The 19,687-nt window shown below is 29.2% G+C and overlaps 1 protein-coding gene across 1 annotated transcript; it reads right to left on the bottom strand.

Annotated features, from left to right (window-relative positions):
* Nucleotides 1–16,027: 16,027 nt before the first annotated feature.
* Nucleotides 16,028–17,801, bottom strand: LOC133801413 (aspartic proteinase PCS1-like). The gene has a single exon (XM_062239616.1). The coding sequence runs from the start codon at nucleotides 17,528–17,530 to the stop codon at nucleotides 16,208–16,210; it is 1,323 nt and encodes a 440-aa protein (XP_062095600.1). The 5' UTR covers nucleotides 17,531–17,801; the 3' UTR covers nucleotides 16,028–16,207.
* Between the last annotated feature and the right edge of the window lie 1,886 nt (nucleotides 17,802–19,687).

The raw sequence follows: 19,687 nt of genomic DNA, 5'->3' as shown, positions 1-19,687 counted from the left end.
ACAGAGCCAAAAACATGTAAAGCACAGAGACCTAATGTTGTAAACCTCCGGACATTAAGTAAACATCCTATAAGCCCTCAAAGATTATAGTTATAAATTTCAGAAAAATTGAAAATTCATTAAAAACCAATCACATCTTCAAGGTTGAAATTGAAATACCATCACTTCAACCACCACCAACAGCAAATATAGAACATCATCATCAAAAAACCACCGCCCCAACAGCAAAGTAATAATAATAATAATAATAATAATAATAATAATAATGATAATACAAAAAACAGCAACAACAGCAGCAGCATTAAAGAGTAAAGACTGTGTTTTGATGATGTGGGAGTGGGAGCAGAGAGAGATGGAGGCTTAAATGAAATCAAGGCATAAATCAATACAAAACAACTTAACAGATAATGTATATTATATATATATATAATAATTGAATAGAAAAAACTATTCAAACAGATTAAATTAATTGCCTGATTAATAATTAAATAGAGCAAAATACTAATTGACATCAAATAAATTCAGCCCATTAAAACAAATAAATTAATAGATTAGATTAGATTAGATTAATAGATTAAAACAAATAACCGAAACTGCCTAAGCCTATAACATATATATATATACTAAATAAATGTAAATATATGTACTGTGCTTACCGGACCGAGGCGAGGCGTGTTGCGCCGCTGGTGGTGGCCGGTGGTGTCGCCGCGTGAGAGCTGAGGGAGGCGAGGCGAGGGAGGCTCCGGGCTCGTCTCGAAGGGTTGGGTGGGTCGGCGGCAGGCAAGGCAGTGGCTGCCTCGCATGCACTCGGCTTCTCTGCTGAAGCTTGAACCAAAGGAGGAGAGGAGATGACAACGAGGGAGGCTCTGGGGGGCTGGGCTGCCGCTTGAACGAAGGAGAAGATGAAGAACGAAAAAAAAAAAAAAGGGGTCGGGTAAAGTTTTTAGGGTTAAATTCAATTGTTCTTTCTTTCAGTTCAGATTTTGATTATATTTAATATTTATTTTTATTTTATTTTTTATTTTTTAAAAAAATTCAGTCGGGTTTCGGGTTACACCCGAACCCGACAGTACATATATTGCAAACCCGAATCCGACCCGATTTTTTCGGGTTCGGGTTCGGGTCGGGTTAAACCCGATTTTGTCGGTTTTTCGAAAAAAAACGGATTCTCCGGGTTCGGGTCGGGCGGGTTTTGCGGGTTTTCGAGTTTTGCGGGTTAAATGTGCACCCCTAGTGCGAGTTGCCAGGGCGAGACCCCTATAGGATACCTGGGATATCCTCACGGTGTAGACCGCGAACCCAGGGCCTGGTAAAGTGCCTGAGACGGTATGGCCGTATGTTTTTATCATGTTGGCAGTTTTGTTATGTGCTAAATGATGGTTTTGCATGTGTTACTTGCTTGTGTGGAGCTTTCTTGCTAGGCTTCGGCTCACGGGTGCTCTATGGTGCAGGTAAGGGCAAGGGGAAAGTCGACCAACCATGAGTACGAAGAGCATGAAGCGATGCGTACATGTTTGGCCTGCCTGGCTGCCACGGCTAGGGGTATTTTTGGGAGATGTTTGTACTAAACCTAATTTTGTCGTTTAGTCGACTTTTAATTATATTTTTGAGTTGTAAATATTTCTAAACAGTATTTTAGGATCTCAAATATATATCGCTTTATAATTTTCAACGGGTAATTATATTTTTAAATTGTATGACTTTTATTACTGATTAGCTACACTTTTAACCTAAAACCTCGATTAGCGAGTTAATTGTTGTTGATCCCTAAAGAGGGTGTTTTAATATTTAAACTCGCAAGTGCACGAATCGTTTCGGAATATAATGTTTATGTAAGTACGAGGTCGAACCCATGGGAGTTGACTAACATCAAAAGAAACTATTTCAAACAAAGCAATAATATTCTAACCTAGTTCCAAATATTTGATGAGATTTTGTTTTAGAAAAATAAAAGACAAGTAATAAAAAGATTTAAGATTAAATAGAAAAATGGTTTTCAAATAAGATAAGTAAAATAAGATTATTAAGATATTAGAATCCACAAAATGCAAGTTCAATAGTATTTATAAGTATATTGACTCCCAAGTTTTGATATAGTTGAAATAAATCACACTATATATTTTTTCAAACTATATTTTCTATTCAAGCACAAGTTACTCTTTCAAAAATGTAGGATTTTTCTTCACTTATATAAGATATAATTTCTAAGCATTAGTTGTGTTACAACCTAATGAAACTACAAAAAATCAAAGAAATTATGTTTAGGCAAAATATGATACTTATGCTCTAAGAATTAGATGTGAACAATTTAATGAAAAACATTTAATCAAAGAATATCATATTTTTGCATAATGAAGAACTAAGTGTAATATGCTTTAACACTCAATAATAGATGAAAAATGCATATCTTTGATAGAAAAATCCATAAACAATATTACACAAATGGGAAATCAACATACAATAAAAAATACTATCTAGTTACATTTTGCTTCATCATCATCTTAATAACCTTTGAAAAAGATTAGAAGCTCATAACTAGATTGAAATAAAAATTACAAAATAACATACTTGACATGCTCTTCAAAAGATGAAAATGGTAGAGAAAAGAGAGAAAAATATGTGTAGAAGATGTTGAAAACATGAAGAAGAAGAGCTCCCCAAATGGTCTTACAAGACTCTTTTTATAGGCAAAATCTGGAGATTAAATTAATCAAATTAAAATAAATAAATTGATTAATTTAATTGTGTTGGGAAGTGGTAAGATAAATAGAGTAAGTGTAAGAGTATTGGAAAAATGAAATGTTTGGTTGGGTAAAAGATTGGTGAAAAGCTAGGGTAAAAAAATGAATTAGGAATGTTTATTTAGGTAAGAAAAATAGGGAAGAGTTAATTGATATTTGAGTGAAAAGAAAAAAAAAAAAGACATTAGGAAAAAATATGGTTTTTTAGCCATATTGGTGGCTGTGGCATGGACTGGCGTGGGCTGAGGAGGCAGCAGACATGCTGGGCCTGTGTTGGGCTTCGGTGGAATTGGGCCTTGGCGTTGGAGACATGGCAGCAGCTTGGAGTTGATTGCCTCACGTGAGGCAGGCGTGCCAGGTTGGTTAGTTGATGCACATTTGTGATGCACGGCTGGGAGTATATGTTTGCTGCTGGGACAGCTGGCGTGGAGACATGGCTTGGGTGAGTGATTGTTGGCAGGATGTGAAGTGGGCTTCGGGCCTGGGCTGCACCTGAAGAAGGAAAATGCATCATAAGATGATGCACGGCTGGAAGAGCATCAAGCATGGGTCATGGCTGAGAGGAGGGCACGCTGGGCAGCAAATTGGGCCTGACTTGGGCTGGTGGCTGAGATGGGCGTGGGCCTGCCTTGGGCTGGCTATGGCATTTCAAGAATGCCACTTTTTTCTTTCTTTCTTTACTTTAAAAATACCACATTTTCTTCATTTTTCTTTCTTTTCAATAGCAAAAGTGTCATAAATTTCCCTACAAAATAAATATAAAATAAATCATAATAAAATATTTTCAACTATAAAATAAATCAATTTAATTCTTTGAAAATATTAATTATAACTTAATTTATATTTCACATTTAAGTTCAACATTTTTTTACCACTAACTTAACAATAATAATTTAAATAATTAACTGCAAAAATATATAAAATCAAAATAAGATTAATAAATTCAAAATTACTTTAAAACTTAATAAATCAATTAAAATCTCAAGAATTAAGCAACAATTAACACATAAAAAGTGGTAAAATAACTCTATTTTGTAGAGTTATCAATTGCACATTTTAAATTCACTTAGTAACGACTCTAAGGCAGTAGGGCTTTACAATGACTTATCCACATGTATGAAACTAGAGTGTGTTGTACCATTACAATAAAAATTAGGTCATGTCCTATTTTGGCAAGTTGATCTCCAGGCTTTTTTATTGGAAATTGGTCCTCAAACTAACAGAAAAATAGTGCATTAACAGTGGGGGACTAACGCTGCTAAGAAAATCTAAGTTAGAGGACTAATTTGCCAAAAAATAAAGTTGGAGGACCAATTTGGCAAAACATATATAGTTTAAAGACCTGCAACTCAAATAGCTAAAGATTTAGTTGTAAATGACTGAAAATAATGCAGTGTGTTATGACACAAGCAAAACAATACTACACCGCAAGGACATTACATACAAGATCCAGCTATCACTTGAACAAAATAATGCAAGCCTTTGATCTCTTTCTAGCAAAAAATATTCACATATCTCTAGTCATTTTAGGGCCAAAATTTGGCATAACATGGTACATGTATAGATAATATATTATCATCCATGCCATGGAAAACCTAACTATATCTTATTAAAAAATTTAGGTTAGGTTCTTGTTGGATCCTAATTTCAACGGATTCCTTGCCCTTTTCTCACTAAAAGTTAGGCGAGAAAAGGAATAAATGCATTGATGAAATATAAGGGGCGGGAACATAATAAAAAGAGTTTTTTGATTAATGATATGTGCACACATTTTTTACACACAATTATGTGGGAAATTTTGTTTTAACCAATCATGTTTTAATTTGTGTGTGTTATGTTTGAGTGTAAAAGGTAATTATTATTAATAAATTAGTTTATTTTTACATACTCATCAACCACCACAAGTACACATAAAAGATAGCTAAAATTATATTAAAAAAATACTAACCAAATACAAAATAACTCAACCTAAAGTTTAACATAATTCTAACCAAACAGTAAAGATAGAAAAGTAATACAAATCAAGTAAAGGAGTATACGTATCGCTTTATTTTTGTATATATTATAAATATGAATTTAATGAAAATAGTTTTTTCGTTAGAGTTAAACATTTTTTTTATTGTTTTCTAATATGGTTAGTCTTAAAGTTATCTAAATAAGGTAAATAATTAAAAAAAGTAATAAAATTTTCTAAATAAGGTAAATAAATTAATAATAAATAAATAAAAAGTAATAAATGAAACATAATAATTTTTTCATTTAACATATCTTATTTATCCGAACACATATATAGTGAAATAAGTCATAATTATATATTTTTTTAATGTGAAATTACTTATTTTAATTGTTCTAACCATCAATTAAATAATATATATTTATATATGACTTTTTATTTTCTTTAGAAAATTTTAAATTAAATAACCAAAATTTGATCAAATAATCTTTTTACATTTATAGTTTTAATTTAGAATTTTTTTAATATTTTATTATATTAAAATTCATATGTATTTTCTAAAAGAAAATTAGAAAAAAAATATTTAATTTTAAAACTAGAATGCATCATATCTTTATATATAAAAAAAAGTGTATCTAATAGATTCTTGATTTAACGGTTTTTTTTTATTTTTTAAAATATAAAAATTATTTTATATTTTATTTGTTTAAATCTATAGACAATATTTTGGTTTAATTTTTTTTAATATGTTTATATCATTCTTTTATAATATATGACATTGTTTATGTATTTAAAATTTATATTTGAATTAAAAAAACATAATAAAATTAAATTAATATATTTTAAAAATTAATCTAAGTAATATGTATGATATTGTGGCTCAATGTCCAATATGTTGTTGCTATATCATGAGGAACATCTCAAGTTTGCTTTTGCTTTGATCATGACATGTTTTATGTCAAAGAAATGTTGTACTTCATTTTATAATAATGTGTGATTTCATGTCATTCTATATTTTTTTAGAAAAGTGGAATAACTAAAGAAGAACTCAACTATTAAAAGATTCTTATACATCTTGAGTTACGCTCAAACCATAAATGGGCTTTAGCCCAAGTAAGATAAAAGCCTACTAATCCAATTTGAATAACACATTAGAATGTGAAAACTCAAAATTACATGTTATATGAGATTTTTAATAGATTATGTAATAATATGGCTTTTTTTTAAGAAAAGTTAATCTATGGTTTTTTTTTAAATTTCACTTTTATGGGTTTAGTTTCCCATATTTTTGTATAAAAGTTTGATTATGCCATAAGTTTACTCTTAATCAAGTTTTATTAATTTGGAAAGGTATGTTTGTAATTTGATTATTTTTTTAGCTTATTTGATTTTTTATATTAATTTTATATAACTATTTTTATATTAAATTTTTCCATGGTTGTTTTGCAAATCTTTTATTAATTATTTTTTTTTTGTAATATGAATTGTGTTTATTATTTTTTTTTATTATAAACTTTTTTTTTCTTTTTTTTTTCAAAACCTGTGTAAGGTAACCAGTTACTTAATTGACTTTTTAAAGTTATGTAAAAAAAATCATACAGCTAGGTTAAATAACATTTATCCAGAAGAGTAACCAGTTACTTGTTTGATTTTTCACAGTTATGTAAAAAATAGTCTTAGAGGTTAAATAACATGTATGAGGAGGGGTAACCAGTTACAGTGAGATTAGTAACTTACTGCCATAAGAAGGGTAACCAGTTACCCTAAGATGGGTGACGAGTCACTCATATTAGAGCTGAAAAGAAACATCACATTTGAATGAAAAAAAGAAGAAGAGTAAGTCTGATTTAGTAACCTAGGTAACCAGTTACCATAAAGAACCCACAAATATACACACACATCAGAATGTGAAGGTAACCAGTTACCTCCTGAAATATACACACAAAGAACGTGAAGGTAACCAGTTACCACAAATCTGAAGATAGAAAAAAAACAGATCTGACCACCACCAGAAACCCCCATCCCCTGCGTGCAAAATCCCATTGCAAACCCAGCCATCCCCGTCGTTTTGCGCAGCTCCGACCACAACGAATCGCACTCAGCCCAGGCGCCACCCTTCTTCCTCGCCTTCGACCACCACCAGCATAAAAAAGAAATTTATCGAAAATAACTATAATGTACACAGTCATAAAAAAGAAATTTATCGAAAATACTTTTCGAGCCAAAAACATCAGAAGGTGCATCGGAGAATTCTTCATTGTTTTATAAAAGAGCTAAAATAAGCCTATTATTTTTTTTTAAATGGGGTTATTTGTTAAATTTTTAAAATAAAATATTTTGAATAAAGAAAAAAAAAATAGGGGAGAGAGGGCTACTTTCCCCTAAAGCCATGACTAGCTTAGTTACTAGGCATGTTTGAGATTGATACTAGGCATGTTATATCTCTTCTCACTTTTCTCTCTTATTTTATTTATTTATTTATTTTCATTATTACCTCATTACATTTTTTCACAATATTTTATCTCTTATCACTTTCTTTCTATTTTAATTTATCATCTCTCTCTCTCATATTATGTTATCTTTCACATTAATTTCCCAATTATAATTACTACATTTTTCCTTTTTCATTATTTTCTATCCATTTCCTTCTATCTTTTTCATTTCCCTTATGATGTCTTTGACCATCACTATTTTTTTCTAATTCTAAATGCATTTATTTAATTTTCTATTAAATATTTAGAAAAAATTAAAGCAACAAAAACTGTTATTTATTCTTATTTAAAAACACAATTTTAGAAAGAAAAAAATAAAGATAAAAACAAAAACAAACAAACAGGATCCTTATTTCTAAGGAAGACATTTGTGATTTTAGTCACTAGATGATAGTTTGGCCAACAAACTATTTTTCTTTCTAAATTTTCTATTAAAGCTCCATCACCATATTGGGTAATTTTTTTTAAAAGAAAAAACAAGATTCACAAATAAAATGGGTCGAAACAACTATTTTCAAGAAATTCTTTTTAAAAAAAATTGCCAAAGCACTAAAAATGACACCTGTTTTTCCTTTTTCTTATTTTGAATATTTCCAAGATGAAAATGGACTTATTATTATTATTATTATTAGTTGTGATGTAGATTATAGAATATGGGCAGACAAGTGTTAAAAAGAGTAATGAGAACTGTCTACTTTTCGTTCTTCTTATTCGAAATTCCCCTTTATTGATCAACCAAGGATCCAAAGTTTTCATTAAATAAATAAATCAATCAAAATAAAGTAACCAAAATAGTGTTTTGCACGTCTTTTCACAGCAAAAAGCTTCTTCAAAGAGAAAAAAAGAGTGATGAGATACAAAGAATTGAATTGAAAATAATAACACAACACATGCATAGATCTATGCTTTTTAATACTCTAACATATTATTATTATTATTATTGGTTACTTGAACAAAGATTGTGAATAATACTACTCAATATGTTACTTTATTATTTAACTAAAACTCTTACATAATTACTACTTTTCATTGGATTGCAATAGATTAATACTTTTATATGATTCCTAGCTAGAAATATGACTTGAAAAGAAGATGAAGAAAAAGGAACATGTGTGATTTTGAGAATATTATAATACATTATGTAGTTTTGTAGTAAAGAATTATACTAGTTATGATTACTAGCTAGTAATAGCAATTTTATAGTAATTATTAGTAAGTGTATGATATGATAATTTTTACTGTGTAGTAGTTTTGTTTGTTTATCAGATAAATTAGGCTTGAGCTTAAGGCTTCAATTTTAGAAGAATTTACATCGTTCATTGTAAGAAGTTTTATTTTTAAATTGTTTTATACAATTAATTTAATAAATAAATATGGTTTAATGTAAAAAAAAGAATATCTCTTAATTTTTTCTTAATTTTTTTAGGGAAATTCACAAAAATACTAAAAATGCGGAATCTGTAAAAAAATTATAAAAAACGAAGGGGCATAACCATAAATACAGAGCTTTTTTTTTGTAAACAAAATTTATAAATTTGTATCAATACAATTTTTTTTTATCTAAAATTTACAAGTTTGTAACTATATATTATGATTTTGTAAATTACATTTACATACTAAATAGAAAATTTTAATAGGCGATTACAAAATTATTACAAATTTTTATCCGTATTTTTCAAATTTTTTAAAAATTTACAGTGTTATGTATGATTTTTTTTATTCCATTCACTTTCTTTTCCTCCATATCCATGTGAATCAATGGGCCTAAGAAATGCATCTAATTTTTTCTCACCACCAAAGTTGTTAAAAAAACCTAGGAAGCCAGCTCTGCATTTGAGAATGCGAGAGGATCGAAACCATGTAATCAACATTCAAAGTTGAAGGGTGAGTTCACTGAATTGGGGAGAGGAAATGACAATTTAAATGATATGCTGAATATAAATGAGTCAATTCCTATCAACGAATTATCCAAACTCAAAAATTTATTGTGTCATTGGGATTCGACCTAATTTCAACTCGCACTTATCTTTCGTAATCCTAATATGCAATAATTCGTGTTGTGACCCAAATTATCTCATGTTGGGTGTCATAGTTGGGTCTATTGTTGTTTTGCTCATTCTCAATTTCATTTTGCTTGAGCTATATGACCAATTCTTCCTCGGTCAACGGGTGAGAAAAAGAGAAAACAAAATCATGATTAGGAAGAGATGGGGTCTTGAGGAGAGAAGAGCTTTGCAATTGTTATTTTATTTTTTAAATTTATATATTATGTATTTTTTTATTAGTAACCATTAATTTTTATGTTATTATTCCTTTAGTTTGCTAAATGTAGCCAATAGTTGCTATAGAACTCAAGATAAGAAAGCAATATAATGCACGATTAGGGTTCTTTGTGTTTGTTTTGATTTGATTGTAGTTTGTGTTTTATAACTTATGGTTAGCTGTATGTATTTTTACTAGTAACCGTGATTTCGTAAATAATTTTACTTATTGTATATATTAAATTATTTTATATATAAATTATAAGTATTTATGTAAATTGCCTACATTTTAAACTCATTCAACTAGTAATTTCACATTATAGTACTCTAGGCTAAAAATTCTTTTTGAGCCCATTTTAAAAGTTACTATTATTATTATTTTTTTTGAGATTTTTTCTTAAATATATATATTTTTTTACTTTTTTATAATTTTTTTCTTTCAAAAAATACTCACTAAAGCTTTCAAAAATAAATTTTTAAAATTTTCATAATTACGAAAATATAGTTTTTAGTAAAAATACTTCACTGGACCAACTAAACATTAAAAAAAAAAAACAATGTGATAACACAAAAAACCTTAAAAACAGCGTGAAAACAACACAAAAAAAGAAAAAAGACCTTAAAACCGTAAAATTGAAAAACCTGGAGTAATCTCATGATGGGTGACCTCCTGAGAAGTTTTCTCAGGAAGCATGCAAGTGAGGATAAAGCACGCTGGAAAGGCTCGTGTTGGTTTGTAGGGCCAGTCGTCATTCCAAGAAGCAATCATAGTGACGTGGGCATTACAAATGGTATCAGAGACTTGACCCGGCCAGAAGTGTAGCCGACGGGGACATCGGACCCCTAAGGTTGGGTGATTGTGACAATCAGTATCCTGTGATCCGTAGGGGAAAAGACCGGGTAAAGTTGTGCAATCCCACACCGCATGGGCAAGGTTAAGTGTGATGATTCTAAGACTGTGTAGGTATGAGACTACACAGTTGAAGATTGATTAAATTGATTGATTGGTACTACCTATGCCAACAAGATGCATCTTCTTTTCGGTAGCCCATCACTTGAAAACTCCAAAGTTAAGCGTGCTTGACCAGGAGTAATCTTATGATGGGTGACCTCCTGAGAAGTTTTCCCAGGAAGCGTACAAGTGAAGTCGTCGTTCCAGGAAGCAGCCATAGTGACGTAGGGCGTTACAAGTATTTTATGTAAAAATCTTCTTTTTTTTTTTTCCTGAGAGAGAGCTTGTAGGTCATTTATAAAATAAAATATTAATCCAATATTCCTACCTTCAATAAGAAGTGTAACAGAGCAAACAAAATTATAATTAAATACAATATTTTTATATTTATGAAACAGAATTTCATTGGCTTAGTAAATTTGGTTGTTACAACTAATTACGTTAAAACAATTGATTAATTTATGTAGTATCCAAATAACATTATAGTAAAAAGCTTCTAGAAAAGACATTAATATCAATGTACAATATAACATGAATAATTATTTAAAATTGTTTTGTTATGCTTAAATTTCTAAATTAATTGATTTATTAAATTATTTTAATTATTAATTATTAATTAAATTTAAATATATTTATGTAAGAGCATCTCTAATAGAATGCCAAAAATATGATATATTGTTATATTTATCACATTTTAGTTAAACTATCACTCCAATGATGTTATAAAAAATGTACTAAATTTGGCAAAACTTTTAGCATGTACCAAATTTTTGCCAAATTTGGTACATGCTAAAAGTTTTGCTAAATTTGGCATAAGATATAACATGAGTCAAATTTGACACAACAATAAATGTCAATTTTTTATTTACTATATTACCACTAATTTATTAATTAATAATTAATGACTAACCATATTATTTTTTTTATTCATATTTTTTACAATATAAAATGAAAAAAAATATTATTTTTTGTATATTATCAATAAATATTAAATGATTTGTTGGCTTTTTTAAGTTAATTTGCTTATTGTGCATTAGATCACAATTGTAAATATTGAGCCAAATATGACATTAACCATTTTTTGTGCTAAATTTGGCACAAAATTTACATATTGCATGAGAGATGGTCTAACAATTTATTGCATTTAATATGAATTAAGATAAATAATTAAAATATGGTTAACTTAAAATATTAAGTTTATAATTTCATATTTATTTTAATATTTTATGGGAATTTACTCATTTGGTACCTGTATTTTGAAATCATGCATATTTGATACTCTAAATTTAGATTTGATAAATAAAATTTTATCAATATGACCAAACTACTATTAATTATATGTAATTAAATAATTAAATTTGAATTTGAAACTAATATAATTGAGAGCAATTTGATTAATTTTGCAAAATTTATTAATTAAACATGAGTTTAGGGTATCAAATATGTACGATTTCAAAATACAAGTACCAAATATGTCTGATTTAAAATTATAGAGTAATAAATAAGTATTATTATAAATTCATGGTACCAAAATGATACCTTACAAAAATACATAATACCAAATAATCACCCACCAAATATTATTTATTTAAAATTTATAGGCACCTTTCAATATAATGAAAAAGTTTTAATTTAAAATTAAAATACACTATATAAAGGGATAATTATGGGATAAATATCTAATATTTTCAATTTTATACTTGTGTACTTGCACTCCACTTCACAGGTGTAACATAGATTTTGATTTGATAAGATTTGATTAATTTGTGGATTATTGGGTTGATTTGGTTTGTTCACGAATAATCTGGTATTGATTTGGGTTACTAATTTTGTGATTTTTCATTGGTTACTAATTTTGCATTTCAATTTGAGTTCTGGTTTTAAAAATATTTATTATGTAAAAATTTAAAATCTAGGTTGAGGACTGTTTCTTATTATTATTTATTTTTTTTAAGGAAAAGAGAACGAGAGTAGTATACTTTAAGTTTATTTTGTTTGATTAAAAAATGTTTTTAATTAATTTTCTACTTTTATCATTAAAAATATTTTTAATTAGGTTTTTTATTATTTTAAAATGAGTTGATAAGTTTCTTTTAATAAAATATGAGGTGCATCAATAGAAATGCGATACGTATCATCCTAATAATCTAAATTATCACTTAATGGAGTTAGTGGCGACAAATACAACAAAATGATAATGAAGTTTTACCATAAAAAATAGGGTTTATATCTTTTTGGACTCTGTGTTTTGTCCCATTACCTGTTTGGATCTTGTATTTTGACAAATTACTTTTTGAACCCTATGTTTTGTAAAATGGTTAAAATAGAACCATAAACTTAATTTTGATGAAGAAAAAATTGATTATAACAACACAGTTTTTAAACAGAATGATTTTATTTTTGTTAGGAATTGTTAGTTTGGTAAAGTATTTGTGATTTTAGTTGAGAAAACATTGACAAAAATCAGGTTTAGGGTTCTATTTTAACCATTTTACAAAACATAGGGTCAAAAAAGTAACTTATCAAAACACAGGGTCCAAACAGGTAATGGGACAAAATACATGGTCCAAAAAAGTATAAACCCTAAAAAATAAAAAAAATTGGGGTACATCTCTTCTATGTAATAAGTGTGTAGATAACAGAAATTATTTGTTTTAACGATTTTTTATTTTTTAATGTTAATGTTAACAGAATATTCTTATATTTAACGGTTGTTTGTAAACACTTACACTTAAATAAAATAAAATAAATAATTAAAAAAAATTAAGAAAATTATATTTTTGAGATATTTTACAATTATAATTATTGAAAAATAATAAATAATTAAATAAATTAAAATATGATATTTTTGAGATATTTTACAATGATAATTATTTAAAAATAATAAAATCATACGTTTTATAACTTAAATAAATTTAATTAAACTTAAACTCACTTATTAGAATAATATCATATTAAACATATAATATAATCTACCGTCAATTAGCAACAAATTTTTTTTTTTAAAAACTAGCGAGAAACTTAAATTTAAAATCCACGTATAATATTTAATATTACATTAAACATATAATATATAATCTCTCTTGTTTTTATTCTCAAATTCAAAAACTAGAACAAACATAAACTTAAACAAAAATAAATAAATTATTTAATTAAAATATGATATTTATTTAAAATTTATATGATATTAATATAAATTTAATAAAAATAATTAATAAATTCTATAAATAAAACTAAGTAAACGTGCATATTACACGTTGTTTGTATCTAGTAAATGTATAAAGTTGAAAACATGATATATTTATGCTACAATTACTCGTAATATGAATTATAATAAAAAAAATATCAAAATCTTGCTAATAAAATTTAAACATATAGAAGTTAATTACAACACATGCAAGCTTTATCCCTAATATATATTTTATATTTTTATATATTAAAAGTGTATATAAATTCTTGGTTTATCAATTTTTTTTCTTGTTAACTATAATGGAATCTTATAAATATTTAACGAAATCTTACAAATATACCTTTAAAGCCAATTAAAAAACACAGTAGACTGAATATTTAATAATTATATTATTATAAATTTAAATATTATGAAATATCATTATTATAATAATATTTAATACATAATCCTAATTTTTATTAAAAAAAATTAGTTTGTATAGCTTAAATTTAAATTTTAAAATTCAATATATAAAGATCAATGCTTAGGATATATTATATTATACAAACCCAAATAGAATTATTTAAATTTGATCATTTTTTAATTTTCAAGTATATATTTTTTAAGAATTAGACTAGATTGATAAGTCTAGTTTAGGGTAGTTTTAGAAGTGTGTTTTAGTCTTAGTTTTGAGTCAAATTGTGGGTTTTGTGCGGTATTATGCTTGTTTTTGTTTTGTTTTCAGATTTTTGCTATGAATTTGCAAATGGAGAGGAATATAGCTGATTTAGTGATGAAATTTGGTATTTTGGAGAGCTTTTAACCATTTTGTGTGAGTTCGGGAGAGCCGAGAATATTCGAGATAAATTTGGTGCTAAACAAAGGTTGAAAAGATTGTGAAAGGACAAAGGATCCCAGAAGTCGCGACTTGGCCCATTGAGTCGCGGCGCGCATGGAGGCAGAGGCAAATCTGCAAAGGGAACCAAAAAGACACGAGTCGCGACTTGGTCTATCAAGTTGCGGTGCCTGAACTTCCAGAGACGAGGTGAAGTAGAGGAAAATACACTGGTCGTGACTCAGGAATGAGTAAGTCGCGACCCGCCTCACAAAAAAAAAAGGAAAACGCATTTTTTAAGTGCAAATTTTAAGTCATTTGAGAGATGTTTTTTTCATTACCGGATTACAAGCTGTTTAACTCTAATGCTTAATTTTTCTTCTGTTTTTAGTAGCTTAATTCTATGTTTCTGATCATCTATTTTATTGTGTTAGTCATGTTTGTTATGAATTAAACATCTTTTCTAGGGTTTAATGAAGTCAATTGGATATTTGTTAATTTACTATGAAGTTCATATAATTTCTTCTTCTTCTATTATTTTTCTATATGATTTGTGCTTAATGCGTGTGGATAATTGATCACTATTTACATGACTTATGATTTTGATTCTAAGTCTGAGAGGGGAGAGTTGAATATTCTATAATCATATAGACATAAATTGCATATAGAACGAGAGTACCTATATAGTTTGTGTAGCATTTAGGGTTTCTATGCTTCGTGTATGCTATATGTTAAAACTTATCCCAGATATGTAGAAAGTTTGCATATAGGTTGAGATCTTTTTATCTTGAAAAAAAATTAGGATTGTTTTAGTTAATCCACTATTATGATATAAATTGAAGAATTATATGCGCTGATTAGTAACTTTAATAGGTTGAAAAGTTGATGAAGTTAATACTCTAGGTTTTTAATTATTGAATCAATTTTTATAATTGCACAACTTATTTCATTTTTAAGTTTTAGTTTAAAAATCTATATTACCTTGTATCGATTGTATATATTTGCCCATTTTATTTTTACTATCAGTGATTACTACTAATATATTCAAAAGAAAAAAATATTTGATCAATCTTATTCAATAAAAAAATAGACATTCAATATAAATTTGATTATTAATTTTTTTTAAGTTGTACTATTAATTATATTATAAGTATTTTAGAGTTTAATCATCTAATTTAGCTAGGATATATATGAAGTAGTTTTTTTTTAAAGCTATGTTTTGGGTTTTTTTTTTTAATATGTTCATGTCATAAATAATATTAAATATATTATTTTATAATATATGATATTGTTTGATAGAAAATATTTTTTCTTAAATATATTTTATATATAGCTGCTTCAAATGAGTTCTTTTGTTCTAAGATGTATATATTTGGTCTCATTTTGTGTAAATAAGCAAAATATCAATAGTGGTAAGAAATACCATTATCAAATAAAACACATTATAGAAACCAATTTTTTTAATTTTTTAGGCACTACTATATATATATATGAATTAACTACTGAGCTCACAATAAAAATATCAGTCAGTGTATTAATAAAACAAAATATATATATATTAACGTTAAAATTAAATTTATACTCGAAAGTAAAAATTAGTAATATATCTTTTCCCAAAATCCCAACTATATTCACCTTTCACCATTCATAGAGAATAAACAGTGACATCGAACGGCCTCACTTCACATGACCACAGTAAAGTATGGTACACTGTTCCACACCATAATCCTTTCTCACACGCGCCAACAGACAACGTGCCAATCAAATCCAACAGAAAAGAGAGCAAAACTTGGAGCGTGTACTCTACGCGCTCAAACCCATTCTCTGGAAGGCCATATCACATTGAGTCTGGGCCAATCCGATCCTTGATTTCTCAAGATCAAACTCCATCCACATGTTCTGCTGATGGTGATGACCAATCAGATACGCTTCCACACCTAACAGGTCAGAGTTCCCAAATGTGAAGCAATGCACCGAATCATTCCCCCTCACTTCGCCCGGAACCCGATACAGCAAGCTCTGACCCGACACGCTCATCTCTGCCCCTTCAAAAACCAAGCTCACAGTCGGTAACCGGGGCAGTTTCGGGTCACCGAGTGGGACCCGGAAACACAAATCCATGGCTCCTTGGAACACGTAATTTGAATCTTCCAAGACTCTCAAAACGCCTGTCGTTTCCTTCAGAAACGCTTCTCTCAGAGCAGAGTACGCCGGGCCGAGTAGGAACGTGAACTGTGTGCCCGAGTCAACCATGGTTTGACCCGCCCCGGTATGATCGGGTTCGAAAACGGATTTCGGTATCTGTAAGGGTTTACCCGAGACTTTGATCCCGATCAACTGGACGGTGTAAGCGACCCGGTCGAAGTACGGTAGCGGGGTTGAGATTTTGACGAGAGGTGTGTAATTTAACGGAGATATCCACGAGAAATTGGACGTGTCGCCGAGAAGCAACAGACCCGAGAAATCAGAACCCGAGATGCAGTACGAGAATTTGGGGAAAGCCATTTGGGAAACGAAGGAAAGAGAGCCGCGGTTCATACCCATTAACCCAGTGTTCTTCGAGTCCTCGTCGGAGTTGGAGCTGAAGCTCGAAGCCATGCACCCGAAAACCAAACCCGGTATATCGGAGGACCCGATACGGAAAGTATCGGCGGCGAGGTTTCCTTCGGAGGAGGAGAAGTCGGCGTAGGAAAGTGTGGCGTGGCAGAGGTTTCGGGAATCACACGAGGCTGGGATGGTGAAGTCTTGTGTCTGGTTCGTACAAGTAGGCGAAGAACATTGAACCGGAGAGTAAGAAGACGACCGGGTCGGGTCGAAAGTCAATGGGAACTTCTCTGTTTTGTTACAGTTGAGCCAAGAGAGCTCACTCCCTGTGTCGATAACCATGGTAACATTCTGTGGAGGCGAGCCCACGGTAAGAGAAACAGTCAAGCTGACATTGTGACGAAAAGGAAGCTTATTGGGTGATCTGGGGAAAGACCCAGATGGGATTTGTTGAGTTTTGAGAGGCAAAGCAAGAAGAAGAGGAGGAATGGTAATGTTCTTCGTCGAGCTTGAGGAGCAAACCTCTGTTTGGGTTACGAACCAAACAATGGAAAAGGTCAAACTGAGAAAGAAGTCTCTCATTTGGTATATTTGAAATAAAAGGAAGAATAAAAAACTCTGAGCTGAAAATGAGAATGGAAATGTTTGGTTTTGGTTTTGGTTTCGGTTTCAGGTCTTTTTTTTATGTAATGGTGTTCGAAGAAAGGTAGATCTAAGGAGTGTAGAACTGGAAATAAGGTATTGAAAGATTTAATGGTTTCAGATTCAATCAACGGCGTATGATTATCGATGATTTGGTACGTTTCATGACATTTGTCACTTTTGGTACGTACAATGTTGTTTGTTGAGTTAGAAACTTGGAAGTAATTTGTGTTCCTCATTTATTTTCATTTTTGACACAAGCAAAGCAAACCAAGATAGTTTTAGTTGAAAAGAATTGAATGAGTCATAAAAAAGATAAATAATATCTTGTCAATTTATCGTCATGATGGCCCCCACAACGCTTCCAAACTCCATACTGTCAACTACTGCTACCATATTTATAACATTAATTAGATATTTATTATTATTATTATTATTATTTTATTATGCTTGGTTCAATGGTTAAAATTAATTAACTTAAATGGTCTTTTAAAGTTGGTGTTTTAAATTAATTCTTTATATAATGTATATTTGTAAGATACTATAGTCATTAGCATTGATAATGGTGCTTATATCACCTCATTAATTGCCATGAAATTTATTTATCTTATTATCAAGTTAATTTAGTTAAATATTTGAATATGGAGAGAAATGCTAACTAGCATTATTAGTGTTCAACAACATAATAATGTGTCGCAATTTAATATCGAATTCCACGTAATTAAATTTAATAAGTATTACCTTATCATAGAGTATCAATTCTTGTTACATAACTTGTGAGATGGGCAACTGATGCTTTGGACATTATTGTACAAGTTATTATTACTGATAGGCTAACCCTACACCTATCTCGATCACTCAAAACTTGTGCCCTATATATTGCATTTGTTACACTTGGGTTAAAGTTTAATATGAGACCCACTTTTTTTTTTCTCTCTCTCTGGACCATGCTTTTCAGCCACAAACGAAATGCATAGTGTTACATTAATGTATGTAACATGTATTTTTAAACCCCTTTCACAAAAAAAAAAATGATATATATATATAAATATAACATGTATTTTTAACCAATTAACTCTATGTAAGTGTATGTGTTTCAGCTAAATATTACACAATACTTTATATTTAAAGATTCTAATGATAATATTCAGTTATATATATATATATATATAGGGTAAGACCTCGGTGCAGCTATGACACAGTTTGAGCACTTAAATAATTTTTTTATGATAGTGTACACTTCATTTAAGATATTCTGCAAATTTTCAAAAAATTCCGAATAGTTTACAGTGCCAAAAATAAGGTTCAAATAGTTGAATTTTACACACGCATACAAAAAACAGACACGAGTGCAACAACCTTGTTTTCAACACTGTAAATTATTCGGGATTTTTTGAAAATTTACAAGATGTCTTAAATGACAACAATGTACACAGTTATAAAAAAAATTGAAAAAAAAAATTATTTAAGTGCCCGAACTGTGCCCTGGCTGCACTGGTACAACCAAAAAGTTGGCTACACCAAAGTCTTACCCTATATATATAATACCAAAATTAATCCAATACTTGATTAATTTGCTAAAAATATTTAAATAAGACTATTTTACCATTATTATATTAAAATTTATAGAATTTAATATATTTTTTTAAACTAAAAATAAAACAATATTAATAAAAAAATAAAATTTATATAAATTGTCAATTTTTTAATAAGACTTTTTTATCCTTGTTTTATTACCATTTTCTGCTTAGTTGACATCCTTAATTTTTTTTTTCTGAAACACAAATATATTAATTAGAACTAGACTAGTACAATACAGAGTACTTCTATACAAGCAACCCTAAAAAAAGATGTCAACAAACACACCACAGATAACTAATTAACAGAACTGATCAAGCTGCAGCAAGAACTTGAGATGCTAAATAGACCATAACAATTAAACAACCGGACAAAGCCAACTAGAAATACAAGGATCAAAACCAACAAACACAAAGTCTACACAAGGGAAATTAAAACTAACTAAAAGAAAACCAACAGCACCAACACTATGCAATCCTGCATTCGCGTTGCCACCGTTAAGGCGGGTGCCAAGCCTTA

The sequence above is a fragment of the Humulus lupulus genome, chromosome 9 (assembly GCF_963169125.1).
Source record: "Humulus lupulus chromosome 9, drHumLupu1.1, whole genome shotgun sequence".
Taxonomy (NCBI): Eukaryota; Viridiplantae; Streptophyta; class Magnoliopsida; order Rosales; family Cannabaceae; genus Humulus; species Humulus lupulus.
Note: the sequence above shows the minus strand (reverse complement) of the source record. Positions and strands in the feature narration are given on the sequence as shown.

Coding starts and splice junctions, on each gene's coding strand:
- LOC133801413 (XM_062239616.1), bottom strand. CDS start 17,530: ATGAGAGACTTCTTTCTCAGTTTGACCTTTTCCATTGTTTGGTTCGTA.